This window comes from Jaculus jaculus, chromosome 2, assembly GCF_020740685.1.
Source record: "Jaculus jaculus isolate mJacJac1 chromosome 2, mJacJac1.mat.Y.cur, whole genome shotgun sequence".
NCBI lineage: Eukaryota > Metazoa > Chordata > Mammalia > Rodentia > Dipodidae > Jaculus > Jaculus jaculus.
In genome coordinates, this window is record NC_059103.1 from 136283171 (window position 1) to 136303580 (window position 20410).

Below are 20410 nucleotides of genomic sequence, written 5' to 3' on the forward strand. Positions count from 1 at the left end.
ACTGCCCCCTCTCTAAATGGGGTTTGTAATCCTCCTTCCCACCCACTCCCTTACTCTCAGGGGCAGGAATGTTGACTGCTGCTCTCTGTCACCTGTCAGAATCCATCTGCCTGTCACTGGCTTATATGGACAAGTCAGTCTATGGTCACGTGACCTTGGGCTGCTAAAAACAGCTCCATCACCCACTCCAATCGAGGGTCTGAAACAATGTCCTCCATGGAGAGAAACATAAAGGACACTTGATCATACAATCCTTGGAATTATTTCCAAGAAACACTTGCAGAAGCCATTCCAGAGCCACTCTTTCCCTGACAGCGCACTCTGGGACGGCCAGGAGATGAGTGCTTCTCTGAATTACAAGTCTTTTTCCAAAGAGCAGCAGACCATGGATAACTTGGAGAAGCAACTGATTTGTCCCATCTGCCTAGAGATGTTCACAAAGCCTGTGGTCATTCTCCCCTGTCAGCACAACCTGTGCAGGAAATGTGCCAGTGACATCTTCCAGGTAAGTTTGATTGGAACTGGGGAGTGGAGGGTTTCCTTCTGAACCAAGTGCTTTACACTGAAATCAATTCTCTTAAGAATTTTCTTAAAGGGCTTGAGAGATGGCTTAGTGGTTAAGGCACTTGTCTGTGAAGCCTAAGGATCCAGGTTGGATTCTCCAGGTCCCATGTAAGCCAGATGCACATGGTGGTGCCCATGTCTGGAGCTCGTTTACAGTGGCTGGAAGCCCTGGTACTCTCATTCTCTCCCCCCCCCCCCGTCTGTAATAAAAAATTCAAAAAAATTTTTAAGATGTTTACTTTCAGTTTATTTGCAAGTTTTTCTCTGTGTTTGCCCATTAACAAGCTCCTTACTCCCAAATCTAGTTGCATTTTAATGTTCTTTTTTTGTTGTTTGTATTTGTTTTGTATTTTTGAGATAGGATCTCACTCTTGTCCATGCTGATCTGGAATTCACTAGGCAGTCTCAGGTTAGCCTAGAACTCACAGCGATCATCCTGCTTCATCCTTCTGAGTGCTGGGATTAGAGGCATGAGCCGCCATGCTCGGCTGTAGTTGCATTTTAATTGAAAGAACCATGTTTGCTTAATAAAAAGAGAGAAAGAGATCACTGAATCTGTTTCAAAACTGAAAATGAATTAGTGAAAGGAAGGCCATGTAAAGCTGAATATTGGAGTTTCTGGCTGAAACTTCTGGTTATGAGAATGCAGAATGGAAAAGCACGTTGTGTGGATGGTGCAGTGCGGATGGCTGTGGGTAAGGCTGGCCCTAGGTTTGAGGACTACTTGCAATAAACCCTAAGGGATTATTTTAGGTTGCTTGTCGACACAGAAAGGGGAAGTAAGTCCCTGAGGCATTACTCAATTCTTCTTTTCTTGCTTGGCAAGAACAGGCCTCCAATCCTTATTTGCCCACAAGAGGAGGCACTACCGTGGCATCAGGGGGCCGATTCCGCTGCCCTTCCTGCAGGCACGAAGTGGTTTTAGACAGACACGGAGTATATGGACTTCAGAGAAACCTGCTGGTGGAAAATATCATCGACATCTATAAGCAAGAATCCACCAGGTAAAAACTCTTCCATGAGCCCCTGTTTGATGTGTTTCTTTTTTGTTTGAATGGGTCACTAAGCTGGATACTTGCTCCGTAAGAGCAGGTTTCTTTCAACCTGTCCTTCCCAATGGGACTGAGGACTACTAATGGGAAGAAAGAAGAGAGCTGGTGAGCATGCTTTTGTGTTGTCCCAGGGAATGAATGAGGCTGAAGAAGGATAATGCTGCCCCCAGGCTTGTGTACATTTCAGACACATTATAAGTTCTTCATAGCTCCAGACCTTACATTGCAGAAAAGCATTACTACACAAATTTGTATACAGTTAACAGAAATGGCATCTTCAAAAACAGCCCGGTTCCTAGAGTTTAGACTATCCTGCCTTAAACTTGTCTAGATAATAATAGTAATTATAGTTTTTAAATCCTCTGGCATATTTTGTCATAACAGTGACTGTATGGTAAGTTCAAAGGAAGACAGAACGCCAGCCATCAGGAGCTTTACAGAACTGGGACGAAAAAAGAGAATGCTCAGGTTCCCTAGTCCCCAGATTGCATTTACTACATAATCTTATTATGCATTTGTTGATTGATGTCCACCTATACATCCAATCATTAAAAAATATAAAAGATCTGGGCATGGTGGTACATGCCTTTAATCCCAGCACTTGGAAGGCAGAGGTAGGAGGATAGCCATGAGTTCAAGGCCACCCTGAGACTACATAGTGAATTCCAGGTCAGCCTGGACCAGAGTGAAATCCTGCCTTGCAAAACTTTATATATGTGTGTGTGTGTGTGTGTATGTGTGTGTGTGTGTGTGTGTGTATGTATAAAAGAGGGCTGGAGGGGTGGCTTAGCAGTTAAGGTGCTTGCCTGCAAAGCCAAAGGACCCAGGTGCAGTTCCCCATGACCCATGTAAGCCAGATATACGATGTGGCACACACGTCTGAAGTTCATTTGCAGTGGCTGATGACTATGGCACACCTATTCTTTCTCTCTATTTGTCTCTCTCTTTCTCTCAAATAAATAAAATAAAAATTTCAAAAAATATCTATTTTTTTAAATGTAAAAGGCTTCTTATTCATCATACCCTATAGGCCGTAACATTCCTCTTAAAGAGATCACACGGCAGGAGTGTATTCCTAGAAGGCATGTGCGAAGAGCCCTTTTACAACCTGCACAGGTCAATCCAGTCCACAAAATGTGGCAACAATACAGAGACCATTTAGCGATGGGCTCATTATTATCCTTATTAGGGGACATGTGCTTGTGAACATCTGCAATGTTCTAAAGCCTTGTGCTCTTAGAAGGAGAGCTGCTTTGGAAATCTATCATGTAATCATTGTAATTATTATGGCTATCTGCTTCTACTTAAGATTCAAAACTAAATTACATGGTACCTGGGTATAGATGGAACCAAGAGGAAGATTTGCTGACAACATATTGCAGATACCACAGGCACCTGTTTTCCTGGCTTCCAAGACCTCTTGATAAGGAGGAAAGGATTGCCATTGCTGCATTCACTTCACAGCTCTGGTCTCGTGTGTCGCTTCTTTAAAATGCAACTACACAGGCTCTCTTTAAAAGATTAAACAAACGATTAACAACCAACTGATTGTTAATTAAGCTTATGTGACAACTGTTTCAGTACCAAATGCAGTGCCTTGCACAAAATAGTTGCTTCATGGAGCCACCTCTTTAGGCAACATCACAAATATCCTTCCACATTCTATTTATTGCAATATTTCTGTCTTACTACTTGCCACAGTGTGAGCTTCAAAAATGAAAAAGTAAATAGTATTTGCTACAAAATCTAGAGGAGAGGTCATTTTAAAACTTAGAAAGGCGTGGTGGTGCATGCCTTTAATCCCAGCACTTGGGAGGCAGAGGTAGGAGGATTGCCATGAGTTCAAAGCCACCCTGAGACTACAGAGTGATTTTCAGGTCAGCCTGAGCTAGAGTGAGACCCTACCTTGAAAAAGCAAAAAGCAAGCAAACAAACAAACAAATGAAAACTTATAACGTTGGGGCTGGGACTATGACTCAGTGGTTAAGAGTTCTTGCCACTTAAGCATGAAGGCCTGAGGCTGGAGACGGCCAGAGTTTGACTCTCCAGAACCCATGTCAAAAGCGTGTTATGCCCATGCACATCTGTAAGCCTAATTCATGCGGGCTGGAGACTGGAGAGCTGCTGGAACTCACTGAGGGGCAACAGCTCTAGGTTGAGAGCGAGAGCACGGTACTAGGAAATACTTGGGTGAGCAGTAAGAGAAGTATGCCCATTGCTCTCCGCCAGCCTCCACACATGCTCATGGTGTGTTCACTTATGCACAAACATGCACATACATCACACACACACGCGCGCGCACACACACAAAGAATAGCTTATAACATTAGTAAACCTACAAGACAGACCTTTACCTAACTATGAAGTTGTTTTGGTGCAGCTGCCAAAAATAGTACCCAGAGGTTAGGAAACAAATTGCATAAAAGCATTGAATCAAGTTCCCACCAATAAATCTCATAGCTGAATGGAGAAGGGGTATTTTTGTGATTATCAAATTCTTCCTACGTTGTTTCTTGAACTTAAGACTTGCCTTTGGGCATTTTTACTTGATGGCGAAACCACAAGTTAATCAAAGGACTTGACCACATTTATTGGTGTAAAACTAGTTGTTCCCTGAAGTCTGGAAGCTTTAACAGACAGAAACCAGGCTCCTCAGGATACATTATATGACCTAGGAATAACCTTGAATATCCAGAAGGTAACTAAGCCCGGCTCTGCTCATAGGAAGTGTCAACAAGAAGGAGAGATGGTGTCAATAACTGACTATGAGGTCAACTCCAACCTCTTATAGAACAGCTACAGACTGTAGATCTAGAAACTCCTGACCTTTAGAATTCTGAATGGCGCTGAATGAGTCAGTTTCGGGGGCTGGCAACAGAAGGCACTAATTTGGTTAATATTAAAATTGAATATAATAATAGTTAACTTGAATAAGCAAAGTTACTATGTACTATATGTTAGATACTTTGTATGTGAAGCATGTGCAATTTTTAAATTTTCACAATAATCCTTTCAGATGTTCACTTTTATTATCACACTGTTAAAAATTTAAATGCTTAAAAATTTAAATGCTTTAAATGACAATAAATTACGTAAACATTTCATTAAAAATTCAGACTCTGTAACAAGGTATCCAGTAAGAAGTGCAATTCTTAATTTTCTCTCTCACACTAACAAGGCTCCTTTCTCAAAGTCAATCACTTTTAAATTTTTTAGCTGTTTTCTGCTATTTACCACCAATGGCATATGTATGCTGACTTTATGCTTCTTTTTCATGATCCCTGCCCCCAGTTTTAGATATTTCCTGTTGACTTTCTACTATAGATGAGAGAAAGCCTTCATATGGCTAGGCTGTGCTCTCTACTTGTGAATTCCCGATACTCTTTTTTAAGGGGTTGAATCCCTTGCTTCCTAGATCCCACATCTTCCTCTTTGTTGACTCACTCTTATTTTTCTAGTGCACATCCTCATCCTTAAATTTCTTAAAGTATCCACTAAATTTTCTTCCTCTTATTTATTATTTATTTTCAAGGAAAGAGAGAGAGAGAGAGAGAGAGAGAGAGAGAGAGAGAGAGAGAGAGAGGCAGAGAGGGAGGGAGAGAGAAGATGGCACATGAGGGTTTTTTGCCACTGCAACCAAACCCCAGATGCATGTGCAAGCCTATGCAGCATCTGGCTTTATGTGGGCACTTGGGAATCAAATCCTGATTATCAGGCCTTACAAGCAAGCACCCTTAACTGCTGAGCCATCTTGCAGCCCTGTCCCTTTATTACTTATTTTTAAAAAAATATTTATTTTTATTTATTTATTAGAGACAGACAGAGAGAGAATGGGTACCTAGGGTCTCTAGCCACTGCAGACAAACTCCAGATGCATGCACCACCTTGCGCATCTTGCTTACATGAGACCTGGAGAATTGAATCTAGAGCCTTAGGCTTTGCAGGCAAGCACCTTAACTGCTCAGCCACCTCTCTGGCCCTCTGTACTCATTTACACTCCTTCATTCTCATTCAGAATGTCTTATAAGGGTAAAGCTGCAGATCTTGAATGTTCCCAGGTCTTCATTGGTCAAGTCAGCTGGCTTCTCCCTGGCAGGTACTTTGTAAAACTGAGAAACAACTCAAGGAGGTAATTTCCTTTCGTCCAAATGTTCCCAATTTCCAACATTTGGTTAAAACCTCTTTGCTATCATCATGCTCGTTCTCTCTCTCTCTCTCTCTCCATACACACACACTCTTTTTTGAGGTAGAGTCTCACTCTAGCCCAAGCTAATCTGGAAGGCATTCTGTAGTACCAGGCAGGCTGGCCTCAAACTCGAAGAAATCCTCCTATCTCTGCCTCCTGAGTGCTAGGATTAAAGGGGTGGGCCACCATGCATGGCTTGTCTTTATATTTTATACAGTTTTATTACCTTCCTCTTTAGTGAGATTTCAGCAGGAAACATAAATAAATGCCTCCTTTCATACCATTTAAAAAAATCCTTTGTTGAATTTCTAGATAGGAATAAAAGACCAAAGAGGGTTAAGTAATTTAGTTAAGGCCATACAATAATACTTAGAAAAGCTGGGCTGGAATTAAACTTTCAGATCAGTATTACTACAAAGGAACTGGCTGAATTGCCTCACTGAGACCACATGCTCACCCCTCAGTAAACACTACAGTGGTCTCAGCAACCTAGAGACCAGAGAGAGAAGGCTGCCTGACCCTGAAGACTGACCTAACCTGTACAGTGAGGGGCCACTACCAATATTTAACATTGAACATTTAGCATTGAGCCCTGCATCACAACTCCTCATAGGATGAATTCATACCTTCACTCTATATGCTGTTTGCTCAAAATCTGTTATTTGCTGTGAATTATCTAGAGATTCTTCTTCCGCCCTTACTTACTTATAAGAGGATGGTGCTATAGCTTGTGTTGACACCTAAACAAGAAAAAACTAATAAGGAACATGGGAAGCAATTCTCAGTGCATACTACTCATCCTGAAAAACAAAAATGAAACATAAACAAAAATAAAATGTAGCCTTATGGCTGCCTCTCTATGTCCAATATCTGTGTGTTCCACCTGTGCCCTATAACACCGTCCCTGCTCATAGATGTTGACATCAGAGCAACACATGGAACACAGGTTGCCTTCAGGACATCCTGGGTAAGATGAGCTGCACTGCCATGGCCTGTGCTCTTTTCCAGTAGATACACCCAGCAGAGCCCACATTTACTGTGGCATGGACACACAGAGGAGAGGAGGCTTTAGAGACACAGATGCCATTGACCCGGCAGAGGCCAACTTGCCTATCTCAGATTCCATACAACTCCCAGAGGCTCAGGATGCTGTCAGATTTCTCCTTTGCCACTCATGAATGCAAACTGGCCCTGGGCTTTCCCAGTTATGTTTTCATTGTCTCATCCATTCATTCAACAAACATTTCAGGAGCACTCCTCTCTGTTTGACTCACTGTTCTCAACACTGAGGATCCAGCAAAAAGAAAAAAAGAAAAAGAGCAGATTTTGGCTCACATTCCAGTGAAGGAAAGGCCTGGGAGTCGAATAATCTTCCCAGTCATGGGCATACTTTTCTTGTTTGAGTCCCAAGCGTATGGTTGAGTCAGAAGGACAGAGACTTCATGAAACATTTGCTACAAGACCAGATAAAAGTTCATTTTGCAAGCATCACATTCTAAAATCTTCTTATTTATTTACTTAAGAGAGAGAAAGGGAGAGAATGAACACACCAGGGCCTCTAGCCACTGCAAACAACAAAAAAAATTGTGTCACCTTGTGCATCTGGTTTGTAGATGGGTCATAAAGGATCGAACTTGGGTCCGTTGGATTTTTAGCCAAGTGCCTTAACTGCTAAGCCATCTCTCCAGCCCTGTTCAAGCATTTTTAAATCCATAAGTAACAGTAGAAAATGAAATGTGTTTCACATTGTAATATAGTGACCACTTTCATATATGGATGTGCATACAATATATATGTTTATATATATTTATAAAGACAGTGTACATATAACTCAGAACAAAACTTTCACATGTTAATACTTATCCTCACTTCACATAATTCACAGTATTTGTCAGTGTGCTTTATTTTAATTTTAGCAATACTGGGTATTACTTTCTAAAATTGAATTCATACCCTTAAGAACTATGATTTTTTCACTATTTAAAAATTTTTATTTATAACTATTTTTTTTTGTTTTTGTTTTTTGAGGTAGGGTCTCACTCTAGCCCAGACTGACCTGGAATTCACTATGGAGTCTCAGGGTGGCCTCAAACTCACGGCAATCCTCCTACCTCTGCCTCCCAAATGTGCCACCATGCCCGGCTATTTATGACTATTTTTATACATGCATGTAGTATATTTTGATCATATTAGTCTTCTCCCTCCCACACTGAACTTTCTTCTTCACAGCTAGTGCCTCTTAGACTTTCAGGTCTGTCTGTGTGTGTCTCCACTGAATTCAATCAGGGTTGCTTGTATGAACAGGGATCAGGAGGTGCCTACTAACGCACAAGAAACCTGTGATTTTTTTTTAATTTAAAATTATTTATTTGTTTATTTGAGAGCAACAGACACAGAGAGAAGGACAGATAGAGGGAGAGAGAGAGAATGGGTGCGCCAGGGCTTCCAGCCTCTGCAAACGAACTCCAGATGCGTGCGCCCCCTTGTGCATCTGGCTAACATGGGACCTGGGGAACCGAGCCTCGAACCAGGGTCCTTAGGCTTCACAGGCAAGCGCTTAACCTCTAAGCCATCTCTTCAGACCGAAACCTGTGATTTTTAAAGAAATGGGTTCAAATAGTGATTGACAAAATATAGTGTCAAATCCAAGATGCTTGTAATGAACTGCATTTGGGAGTATGAGGAAAGTTTATGAATTTGGATTTTAATTCTTCCAATACATCTAACAGCCCCAGCCTTCAGACAGAATATATCAGAATTCCTGGGCTTTGTATAAGGAGGCTATAGCCACACCTAACGCTCTATACTAATACCTACATTAATAACCACAGAAAACTCCAGTTCTCCCTAGCCATCTCCAGCTTCTGTCTTGCAGGCAGGAAAGGTTTCCTGTGTCTCTCTCTGCATCCCAAACCTTGGCCCAAGCAGATGGTTAGAGATTTGTCAGCGCCCATCACAAACTTGTTGGGAAGCTGACTTGAAGGGCCCCTCTGACTCTCCTGGAATAGGGCCAGGAGGCCAGGGATGAGCTGGGGTGTGCAAAGCTGGTGTCCCTGTTGCTGTACAAGGCAACGGCTGTTTGTCTATCTTCTCCCAGGCCAGAAAAGAAGTCTGATCAGCCCATGTGCGAAGAACATGAGGAGGAGCGAATCAACATCTACTGTCTGAACTGCGAGGTGCCCACCTGCTCCCTGTGCAAGGTGTTTGGCGCACACAAGGACTGCCAGGTGGCTCCGCTCACTCATGTGTTCCAGAGGCAGAAGGTAGGAGCGGCTCCAGCCCCTCCTGAGCCCTTTCAAGACCTAATATGTCAGCAGCTCCTGGAGGAAGCCCACACAGGGCCGCTATGCCCGACTGGTGTGTGTGCATGCCAAAGGTGATGCCAGGAAGTTGGTGTGTACTGGGCATCACACTATTGGTGGGGAAGGCCAGAGAGGGAGGGAATGGTAAGGTTCAGAACAAGTTCACCCTTTCTCTGGCCTTTGAAGATTGCCAAAGACAAGCACAGTTAAAGGGCCTCACCAAGAGTCAACTAACAAGGAACACTTGAAGTTTAGACTATAGATAATTCCTAGAATACTTCATTACTAATAAACTGTCCTTCTTGCCCTCTTTAAGGCCTTTCTCATCCATTCTTTGGAGAGAAGAGGGTTGTAATAATGGTAACCCAGAACAGTTTAAAGCTTGGTAGTGGCTAGTCTTCATGTAGCCTAGGGCAGTTGCTACAAGGCACCCTCTGAATGTGGTATAGGACTGCACCTTCCTTCTGTCCCTTGGCCTCCTCATCAGCTCATCACTTGCCTGTCACCTAGGTGTAATACAGATGAAAGGAGAGGGCGGCTACTCAGCTGATAGCCACTCCTAGCAGAAAGATCTTGAACAGCTCCCCTTTCCAGTTGCTTTCATTAGAGCCATCACTTGCATTTTATTACACTGAGAAGACCCAGCTGTGAAATCTGGAAGCTCAAACTCTTTGGCAACACCACTTACAACTAACATCTACTACTTGCATTTATTTTTAAATTACTTTTGACTGTTCTCCCTTCCTCTCCTCTCCTCCTTGATCCATGAGGATGGTGTCTGTTCTCACCACTTCCTCCAGAGCCCGGGGACTCATGGGACAGAAGGTATGACTCCCATCCCACTCTGGCTAGAACAACTTCACTTTCACGTAGCAGATTACCATGTTAGCTTCTATTTAAAGAAACAGGTCTGCAGCTTTCACATGTTTTACAATCATTGGTTTGTCCTAGACCTCTCCTTTTAAATGTGAGAAAATTCAGGTTCAAATTGATTGTATGTCTTGTTTGATATCAGAGAATTGAAGATCAGAGTTGTACCAAGAATGCCAATTTTCTAAGTCCTCAGCTCCTTGACCAACCTTGGGAGGAAGGTGAATATGAACAGAAGAACCTCATCTTGGGTCAAAAGAACACAGGAATTTATTTTTCAAACATTTTTAATGGCAAATGTCATTAATGTATATAGTGTTTTTCTTTTCTTTTCTTTTTATTTTATTTTAATTTTTTTTTTTTTTTTTTTTTGGTTTTCTGAGGTAGGGTCTCACTCTAGCCCAGGCTGACCTGGAATTCACTCTGTAATCTCTGGGTGACCTTGAACTCACAGCAATCCTTCTACCTCTGCCTCCCAAGTGCTGGGATTAAATGCATATGCCACCACGCCCAGCTAATGTTTTTCTTTTCTTTTCTTTCTTTTTTCTTCTCTTCCTCCTCCTCCTTCTTCTTCTTCTCCTTCTTCTCCTTCTCCTTCTTCTCCTTCTTCTCCTTCTCCTTCTCCTTTTTCTCCTTCTCCTTCTCCTCCTTCTCCTCCTTCTCCTCCTTCTCCTCCTTCTCCTCCTTCTCCTCCTCCTCTTCCTCCTCCTCCTCCTCCTTCCTCCTCCTCCTCCTCCTCCTCCTCCTTCTCCTCCCCTCCTCTTCCTCCTCCTCCTCCTTCTTCTTCCTTCTCCTCTTCTTCTTCTTCTTTTTTTTTTTGAGGCACAGTCTCTAGCTCAGACTGACCTGGAACTCACACTGTAGCTCCAGGCTGTCAAACTCACAGTTCTCCTCCTACCTCTGCCTCCCAAGTGCTAGGATTAAAGGCGTGCACCACCACATCCAGCAATACATAGTGTATTGTTTTTCATAATCTCTTCCACTTACCTTGTCTTGTCCCTCCTTTCCCATCCCAATTCCACTGAATCCCTTTCTATTTTGAACAATTCTCTCTTCTACTTTGATTTTTTTTTTTTTTGTCCTTCTCCACCATTCATGATGGAATGTCAATGGGCCCAATATTGTACAGGTAATAAAAGTTGCTGTGAGGTCATGAATGCAATGGCCACTTCATGCCCAGAAGACAGTGTTCCGAAGCATTCTTTCCCAATCTCTGGTTCTTACATTCTTTCTGTCTTCCTCTTCCTCAATGTTCCACAAGCCTTGGGGGGGGGGACACAACGACAATACAGGTGTTTTATTTAGTGCTGACCACTCAACAGCCACTTATTTTCAGCACTTTGACAAGTGTTGTGTCTCCCAAGTAGTCACTGTCAGCTGCACGAAGAAGCTTCTCTGACCAAAGATGAGAGCAGCACTAATCCCAATGACATAAGCATAAATATCTAGAGGGAAATTTGATGGACAGAACTTACCCAGTTAGCCAAATAACAGTAGGTACCCTCCTAGGGCCTACGACCTTCCAAGCTATAGGTTTTTGACTAGGTTTGCGGTTCCAGGCATGAATTCCCTCCATGAATCAGGCCTCAAATCCAACCATAGAGCTGCTGATTTTCCTACAACAGTCATGCTGCTGCTTCACCAGCGGGCACATCTTGTCTGGCTGATCAGTTGTGTAGCTCACAGAGTCTACTGCTAGGCAAGACTGAGGATGGCTTTTCTCCCCTAGAAGCCTACATAACATTTCCAGTACTCTGACAGCTAGCCAGCAGTGAGGAAGCTTCCAGCTCACTTCCCATTTGATTTCCGAGTGTTCTAGAACATAAGTGTGTGGAACACAGGAATTTTAAAATTGAAATATCTCTTCTAAAACCAGCTGCATGGTCCAGTTTTAAGTTTATATATCTAGTGAATGCTTTTGTGTGTATACATCATATTCACACAGCAGGACTGTAATAACACATGCCTGCTAAGTGAAGATTTACTGCCTACATTGCCTGTGCAAAACTGAGCCTGAACTACACTAGGCAAGCCATTCATTTTAAGTTCCCTGAAGTTACCTGTTATACTCTATTTCACTTATGAACATTTTGTTAGCTTTAATAGCAATTCTCATTGGTTTATAATTCAGTGTTCATCATGCTTTTAACAAATTTAGGCTTCTTCCCACACAAATGAACCCACATGCAAAAGTTTATTTCCAATATCCGAAGGCTCATAGGGTTCACTAGCCTCACTGTGTACTTCTTAGAGATTAAATTCCCATGAAGACAATACCTTGACTAATCCACAGACATTGGTGACTAGAAAATCCCTAAGTTCTTGGGTTCCTGTTTTCTCTTCCTCAGTCGGAGCTCAGTGATGGCATCGCTATTCTTGTGGGAAGCAATGATCGAGTCCAGGCTGTGATCAGCCAGCTGGAAGACACCTGTAAAACTATTGAGGTAGGTCACGTGACTTGGAGTCTTAAACCAGGCCTGCAACTCTCAGAGGTTAGTTTGTTACCTCAGTGATATCACTAAAAATCTCCACTGCAATGTTCCATTCTTTCCTTAGGGAATGGCTGCCTTTCTGATGTGTCCCCGATACGCTTGCTAGCACATAGAGAACTCTCCATGTGGCTCAATGAGGCACACTTTGCCACGGTTGCTGTGGGGTTATTACATGTGTTCTTCCTTGGTCAACTCCTTCTGAAAGATTAGCGACAAGAAAAGTCAGTTTCTGGTCATGGGATTGAGCAATGCCACTGTTATATCACAAGCTTTCTTGGTGGGAATCCAAATGGTCTTCAGAAATGCTAGCTAGTACTTTAGAAAGTCATGTGCAGGTTTGGGCCACACACCTGTGCTCTCACAGCAGGTTTCAAGTGGGCACACTGGAGGAGAAAGGGCTCCCCAACTGTGGTTAGAGGCGGGAGGTATTAACTGTTTAGGTCTTGGCACCTTAGTCTCATTGCTGTGTGCAAGGAATCTCTTGTTATCTATTTATGATTTCCTACTCCTTCTGTCCTTCCCCCAGATAACCACTCTAACATATTTACGAGTCTGTCTGTATGAATTCTCATAAAATGTGTACTGTTGTATCTGCATGCATACCTGTTAATTTTATAAATGGTACTGTGTCAAATCTTTCATTCTGTTTCTTTTATTTTTTCACTGAGCATTGTGTTTTTCAGATCTAGTCATATTACTATACACATATTCAGTACCTCAGTTTTCTCCTCTGTGAAAATGGGATGATCATTTTAGAAAGTTTGTGGGCATAAAGGTGCTTAGCTCAGTACCTGGCATGTGGAAGAGGTCTGATAAATACTAGCTGGCCCCATTTTACTAATGAGGCAAATTTTATTAAAGCCAAAGGCTGTTTCCTAGATGATACCCTCAAGATATTAGCTATAATTTTGTCATTTTTGACTTATACATTATTGAAATTAACCACCTTTCTTCTCCACCCTCATATTGCTCAAAAGTCCTGCCATTCATTGAGATTCATTTCTAGAAGGAATATTTTCTCTTGGTGAAGAGCTCATGGAAATGCAGAAATGGACAATACACACTTTTGGGTACTTATTTACGATAAAGGCCCAGTAGAGTGAGTCATAGCCATGAGTCTGCAATCTGGTGCAGGGCCACACTGAGTCTGATGTGTATAAATAGGAGCCTGTTGCTTGTGTGTGAGTGAGGTAATCGCTTTCCACATCCCCAAACTGGTGGAACCTTAATCAGAGATGTTTGCAGAGAGGAGCTGGCTTCCCATCTGGCCCAGAGACACTGCAGAACACATGCAAGATAAAACCCCATGGGTCACGTTGGAGTCTTGGGCAAGGGGAACAACTCAGTTCAAAGGGCACCAGGAGGGTGGGGAGATTTGACAGCAGGCTTTCTTCATAGAAGTAGGGCAGGAGTGTATTAGGAAGGAGCGACTTCTAATTACACTGAAAACAGTGCAAGAAAGAACATGTTTGAAGTTAATTTAGCAGAAGGGATTTGGGGACAATATTGGGGAGTAGGAGAGGTCATAATCATCACCTCATTCTTACTGGTGATGACATCATCCAATATGACATACTTTTGTATGTATTTTCACAGATCAGTAGCAAAGAGTGTGTGATAGCTCCTTCCATTTCTGTAAGATGTTAGTAATTATTATTAAGTGTGCATATTAAAGCACAGCATGGTGGTATACCTATATTCCCAGCTACTCAGGAGGCACAGGCAAGAGTACTAGAAGTTAAAAGGCAGCCTGGGTAACTTAGCACAACTCTGTGTCAGAATTAAATAAAAGGTAACTGGGAATATAGAGTGTTTGCCTTATATACACAAGACCCTAGATTCAATCTCTAGTGCCTTATAAAAAAGAGAGAGAGAGAGAGAGAGAGAGAAAGCCGGGCGTGATAGCACACGCCTTTAATCCCAGCACTTGGGAGGCTGAGGTAGGAGGATCGCCGTGAGCTTGAGGCCACCCTAAGACTACATAGTGAATTCCAGGTTAGCCTGAGATAAAGTGAGACCGTACCTCAAAAAACCAAAGGAAAAGAAAGAGAGAAAGAGAGAGAGAGAGAGAGAGAGAGAGAAAGGGAAAGTGGCAGGAAGAGGGAAGGGAAAGAAAAAGTCCTCTTTTATTTGTTTGTTTCAGTTCTAGGAGTTTACCTTAAGAAAATAAGACTTTTTAAAAGACATAGCAAATATAGTTATATATGTTATATACTGCACAAGATATGTACATTTCTATATTTTATAATGTATATATTCATCTCTAACCAGCTATACTTTCAAGGAAGAAAAAAGTCAAGTAAAACTATCAGAATTAAGACCTTTAAATCAAGTGGAAATGATTTCTTCTTTTTTGTTTGTTTGTTTGTCATTTCTGCTGTGTTTTTTCCAGATAGTATCTTGATATGTAGCAGGATGGCCTGAAACTCACTATGTAGGCTCATACAGACCTCAATCTTATAGTAAACCAACTGCCTTAGCCTCCTGAATACTGGGATTATAGGAAGGATCTGCCAAGCCTGGTGATTTGGTGACTTTAAATGCCTTCCCTACATATTTCTGTATTTACCATGTGCATGAAGTGAGTCTGACATATTTAATAGCCTATAAGAGCAAGCATGAATGAGTAGATGTGGTATGGATAAACATAATTCTTTCTGGTCAGTTTAGGTGTTTCCTATGGAGATGTAGGGATTGTCTCAGAGTCACATGGAGGTTTCCACGATTCCTGTCTTCTGTTTAAAGAGACCCAAAGCCAGGGACGTTGTCACAAACAGCCATCCAGTGCATCTGTAATCTCTAAAGTAATCCCTAGAGGTCCAGATCCACAGCCTGGGGCAGAACTGCAGTTTCCATGAAGCCTGCTTTATAAGACAAGGAGGAACAGGGCCTTTGGCTCAGAGTGAAATGGCACTGCTTCATACCACAGGAGAATTCTGCAGAAGGGATCAGAACCCAAACTCCAGTGTCTCCTGCTCTGGACTGTTTTTCCCATTTCTGGCTTTGCTCACCACCAGACTAGAAACATTTTTCTGAGAAGCCGTTGGTGGTTCCTGGGGTTAGGGAGCTGTTGCTAAAGAATTGATTCTTCTGGTTGGCAAATTCCCTTAGGGATGGGAAATGTAGTATCCCCTGTGGTGGACACTGGCCTTCCAGAATTACATGCCTCTCTTGCTGGGCCCTGACAATTGACCTATAGTAGTCATACTTGTTCCTTGAACATGTCTAATTTTGTCCCTACTCATGTGCCATCTTGCAGGGCTGGCCTGGGGAGGCACCTGGCCAGAGATCAGTCGTAAGGCATTGCTGAGATTAGGGTAAATCACTTGGTGGCTCTTTGTTTCCTTTAAATATAATGTGTGCAGCTGACATGCATTTATAGCTGTGAGGGTGACTGTAGTTGCAAAAGGGAAGCCAGCACTATGACGAAGAGGTTGTGCTATTTACCCTGTGTGGCATGGGTCAAGGAACCCTGAGTCTCTTTAGCCATCCCAGCAGCCTGACTTTCCCTGAGTGCCGGGTTAAAGGTTCATTGAGGACTTTTGGGCTGCTCTGGATGTGCCTAGTATGATCTGGATATTCACTTGACTTTCTAGAAAGGGCTGAAATTGAGGAGGGCATTACTCCCATAAGTAAAGTTCTCCTCGGGAGGTCTCTGCTCCTGGAACAACATGCTGGACATTTTTTCTTCATCCTCACAATAACTTCCCTTTCTCATCATCTTTATCCACTTATTCTGTCACTGGATATCTCAGGAACAGGCTAGGTGACCCTTCCAATAGCAAATAAGCAGGCAAACCTAGAAATAATCCTATTTTGTATGAGTGTCTGTCTAGGGGAAACAGCCATAAATTGAATAATAAATATTTGATGGAAACATTTCCAGTGTTTCCAATATCTGAAAATGGCAACTTCAACAAATCCCTCAGTGATTTTGGGAGAACAAATTCTTCACATTTCCAACAGAGTGATTTTACTCAAAACTATTTTCCCTCATTTCTGATACATTTTCTGTGTGCTTACACATAGAAAGTAGGAGTGTAGATGAATCATTTCAATAAGAAAAACATAATTTTTAAGGCTATGTTTTTACAACAATACAACATGCTATTCTAAATGAACAGATTTCAGAGTTGATCATTTGATTCTTTGGGGTAGAAAACTTACTCAAGCTTCCTTTCCCTCCACTCCCACAACTTTAAAAAGACCATGATAGTGCTGTCTTCATAGTGTGGTGATGACCCAATTGGGGTAAGAGACACATGCCAGGAACTTAGTACATGTCACCTTATATCATCCTCAGAGTCAGTGTGGAAGGTGCACGCCTGTCCAGATGATGCATACAAAACATTGTTTGGCCCTCTGGAGCATGTTTCAAATGTGTCAGAAGACTATTGGCATCCTGGGTGTTGTGATGGCAGATGGTAAAAGCACAATTGAATGGAGGAGTTAGGCACTAATTCTGTTCTTTAACAGGGAGTTTGTGTGAGAACTTGAAATAGTGGCAACCAAGGGAGATGGAGCAGCTCCTGGAAGCATGCTGACTACCCTTTGCAGACTGCAGCGAGTTAAACATCCACTTAGCTTGCCACATGGCTTTCCTAACTTGTGGGTCTCACCTGGTTCTCAGGTCTCACAAGGTTTATCCAGGGAGTTTCTACATTGCCTGGACTGGCCCAGAAAAGCCCGATTCTAGGATCTCAACAGCAAGCATTATAAATGCCCCATTTTGTCACTTGATCATCCTCCTAACCTGGAGGGACAACACAATACAGTAGAAAGAATATGGATTTGGGAGACCTAAGACCAAAGGCCAATGACTGGAGTTTTCTTCTGAACACTACACAAAGGCATGGGCTGAGTAGAAAAGAGCCGAATCTCAGCTTTTTAGGTAAAAGTCCAGTTTGTCCCATCTTTAGAGATGCCCTTGTCTGGACTAATGAGACTTCTCCAGATGCTTGTTCTGAAGCCATACAGATTAGGGGCTTGGCTCAATTTCCTTGAAACTTCCCACTAAATACAGTTCAGTAGTCAACTGTCAGTTTGTTTTTCTTTTTTGGGAAAAGTGGGGGTGGAATTTTTGAAGTACTATATCTCACTTGATGCCACAGCACATGTCTCAGAGAAGACTGGAAGAATGTGGTAGAGATATTAATGGGTGGTGGCACGCAGTTGCTCAGTGACAAGTGGTGGTGTTAAGGCTTTATCTTTGGCTCTATTTTGGTCACAGAGCAGTGCTCCTTACATGGTGAGATCAGTGGTCATGATCTCTTTAGAATTTTTCTGACATGCCTATGGCACATGTCCAAGTTGGGACTGATGTTCATGTCATATTGCTATAGGTGATGCTCGCAAACTGCCTGGGAATGAAGAGAGGAACGATCTATCCTGAAAACCCTCAGAAAATATCTCTATACTCCGAAACCACATAATCTTGGAATCGTAGAGTGAGAAGGGATCTTAGCAATGATCCAATCTGACCTCTCATTATTGACACTATTTTAAAACCTCTCCTGAGGTTCAGTGACTTCCCAAAGCTCACATAGCTATATTTTGCTGGATGGAGCAGAGGTTTGGGGCGCCCAGTGGGGCATTTATTTTATAGGAGCAGAATAAAATGGGAACTTTTGAGTTGGAGCTGAATATTTCTGGAAGTAAATACTGCTTTAGTTGGTCTTTCAAATCCATAGTTCTCAAACACTCATTACATGCTACATTCTGTACACAGAATACACATGGGGAATAGGGATGTACCAAACCCAAAAGGTACCTGCTTTCTGGAAGTTTAACTCTAGTACAGCTAGACAGTAACACAAGTGAATAACAAGCTAAGTTATGAGAATAATAAGGACCTCTGAAGAAAAATGAGCCAATAAAAATTCAACCATAAAAATGATGGCACAATGGCACTCTGATTGGCAGTCTATTTATTCTTTTAGTAAAAGATAATTTATTCCTCTTTTCCATAAACAGCTTCCCTTTGGAATTGCATGTCTGTTTCTGTCTTATTACTATTAAAATATAAAGATTGGAACATTTTGATTTTGACCTTCCTATGAAGGTATTGCAGTCAGCTTTATGTTGCTGGCAGAAAATAGTTGATCAAGACCAGTTTTTAGGAGGAGAGAGTTTATATTGTCTTACAGACTCAAGAGGAAGCTCCAAGATGGCAGGGGGAAACAATGGTATGAGCAGAGGATGGACATCACCTACAGGCCAACATCAGGAGGACAATATTGGGAGGAGAGTGTGTCAAACACTGGCAAGGGGAAACTGGCCATACACCCATAAGCAACAATACATCACCTATTCTCCAATTCCCAAATTGCTACCACCTGGGAACATAGCATTCAGAACACATAAGTTTATGGTGGTGGTGGGGGCACCTGAAACAAGCCACCACAAAAGGCTACATTTAAACATACTGGCTTTCTATCAATATTGGAGATAATCTGCTCCTTTGTACAGGACCAGTAAATGACTACTTAATTTTTTCCCTTTACATTCCAAAGCCTTGGCAATGGCTAGACACTAATATTCCATCTGTACTCATCTTACCATTTCAGTTTGGACAGGGTAATCTTTCCTTTACAAAATCATATCTTTTACATTTTTGCACCTGTACCGTGTTTTCCTTGGAGCTGGGATAAATTTTATTTTTATTAAACTGTTATGGACAACTTTAACTTGGTTTTCCTAAGAAACCAACATATATAACAGTCCTGGCAGACCCAGGAGGAAGGCCACATTGCAATGTAGCCTTGGCATCAGAAGGAGCTTGGAGGTCACTAGCTAGTACATGTGAAATGGAGATACACACAGGCAGGTGCATACTCTCATACATATACATGTGCACACATGCACACACACATAACATAGTAACAAGAAATATTAAAAAGAAGAAAATGTAGAACATATAAAAATAAAAGTCAACAAAAAATATATATCTTTTTTAATGACTTCATTTTTTATTAAGCTTTAATGACAAAAAGCCTCTGGAAATATTTAGACATTAGACACCCAATAGGTGTGGACTCCACTGTATCCTCCCTGGAAGTAATGTTTAGCCCCCTAAAACTTTTTCTGTGGATCACCTCTGTGTTGGTAGAGATAGGAATTACTGATTTTTTTCTTCGAGGTAGGGTCTCACTCTAGACCTGGAATTCACTATGTAGTCTCAGGGTGGCTTCCAATTCATAGCAACCCTCCTACCTCTGCTTCCTGAGCTCTGGGATTAAAGGCGTGTGCCACTACACCTGGCTTTGATGTACATTTTTATCTGACACCTTCCATTACAGCACTGACTGACTCAATTTGTTCTAATATTTTGTCAGCTTTCCAAAAGAGCAAGCTCTCAAAATCTAAAGACCTTTCCTTTTGCTGTGGTGAGTGATGGCATGTACCCAAAGTGAGCTGGAGTTAGGCATGCAGAAGAGATGCTGTCCTTAAGGAAGGGTATGAGAGGGGAGCGAAAGGGTTTTGCTGGGATAGTCACCGTGGATAAATCAATCATCCCACAACTCTCAGACTTCCCGCTTGGGAAAACCTGTCCACCTACTGCCTCCAGGTTTGGTCCCTGCTTTGGGCTGGGGGATGCTGGCACCCAAAATATGTATCTTTATTCAACGAGTTTCTAAAAAAGCAGGGAGAGGAAAGGTGGCATAGGACTTAGAATTGGGCTTAAAGACAGACACTTTGTTACTCAAATGCAGCTGAGTTATGCTAAAAGTGAGGGGAAATCTTTGAGGAGAGGAAGTTTTCCTGGAGAAAATATAAACACGCTTGTTGCTATCGTGCTTTTGCAGGTAGCATCCATCCCTTAAATGTGCTATCTGCAGACATTGGATAATGAGGAAGTCCCCATTTCCATTTTCAGGTTACTAAAAATGTCACTGTTGAAAGTGTTGCAAGTTCACATTTACAAAGGCATGGAAAGTACTAAAT

General features: G+C 42.1%; 1 protein-coding gene across 1 annotated transcript in view; it reads left to right on the top strand.

Moving 5' to 3' along the window:
- Positions 1-337: 337 nt before the first annotated feature.
- Positions 338-20410, top strand: part of Trim55 (tripartite motif containing 55) — a 30885-nt gene continuing 10812 nt past the window's right edge. The window contains exons 1-4 of the mRNA XM_045143546.1: positions 338-505; positions 1396-1568; positions 8900-9065; positions 12323-12418. Of these exons, the coding sequence (XP_044999481.1) occupies positions 338-505; positions 1396-1568; positions 8900-9065; positions 12323-12418 (603 nt within the window). The remainder of the gene's footprint in view (positions 506-1395; positions 1569-8899; positions 9066-12322; positions 12419-20410) is intronic.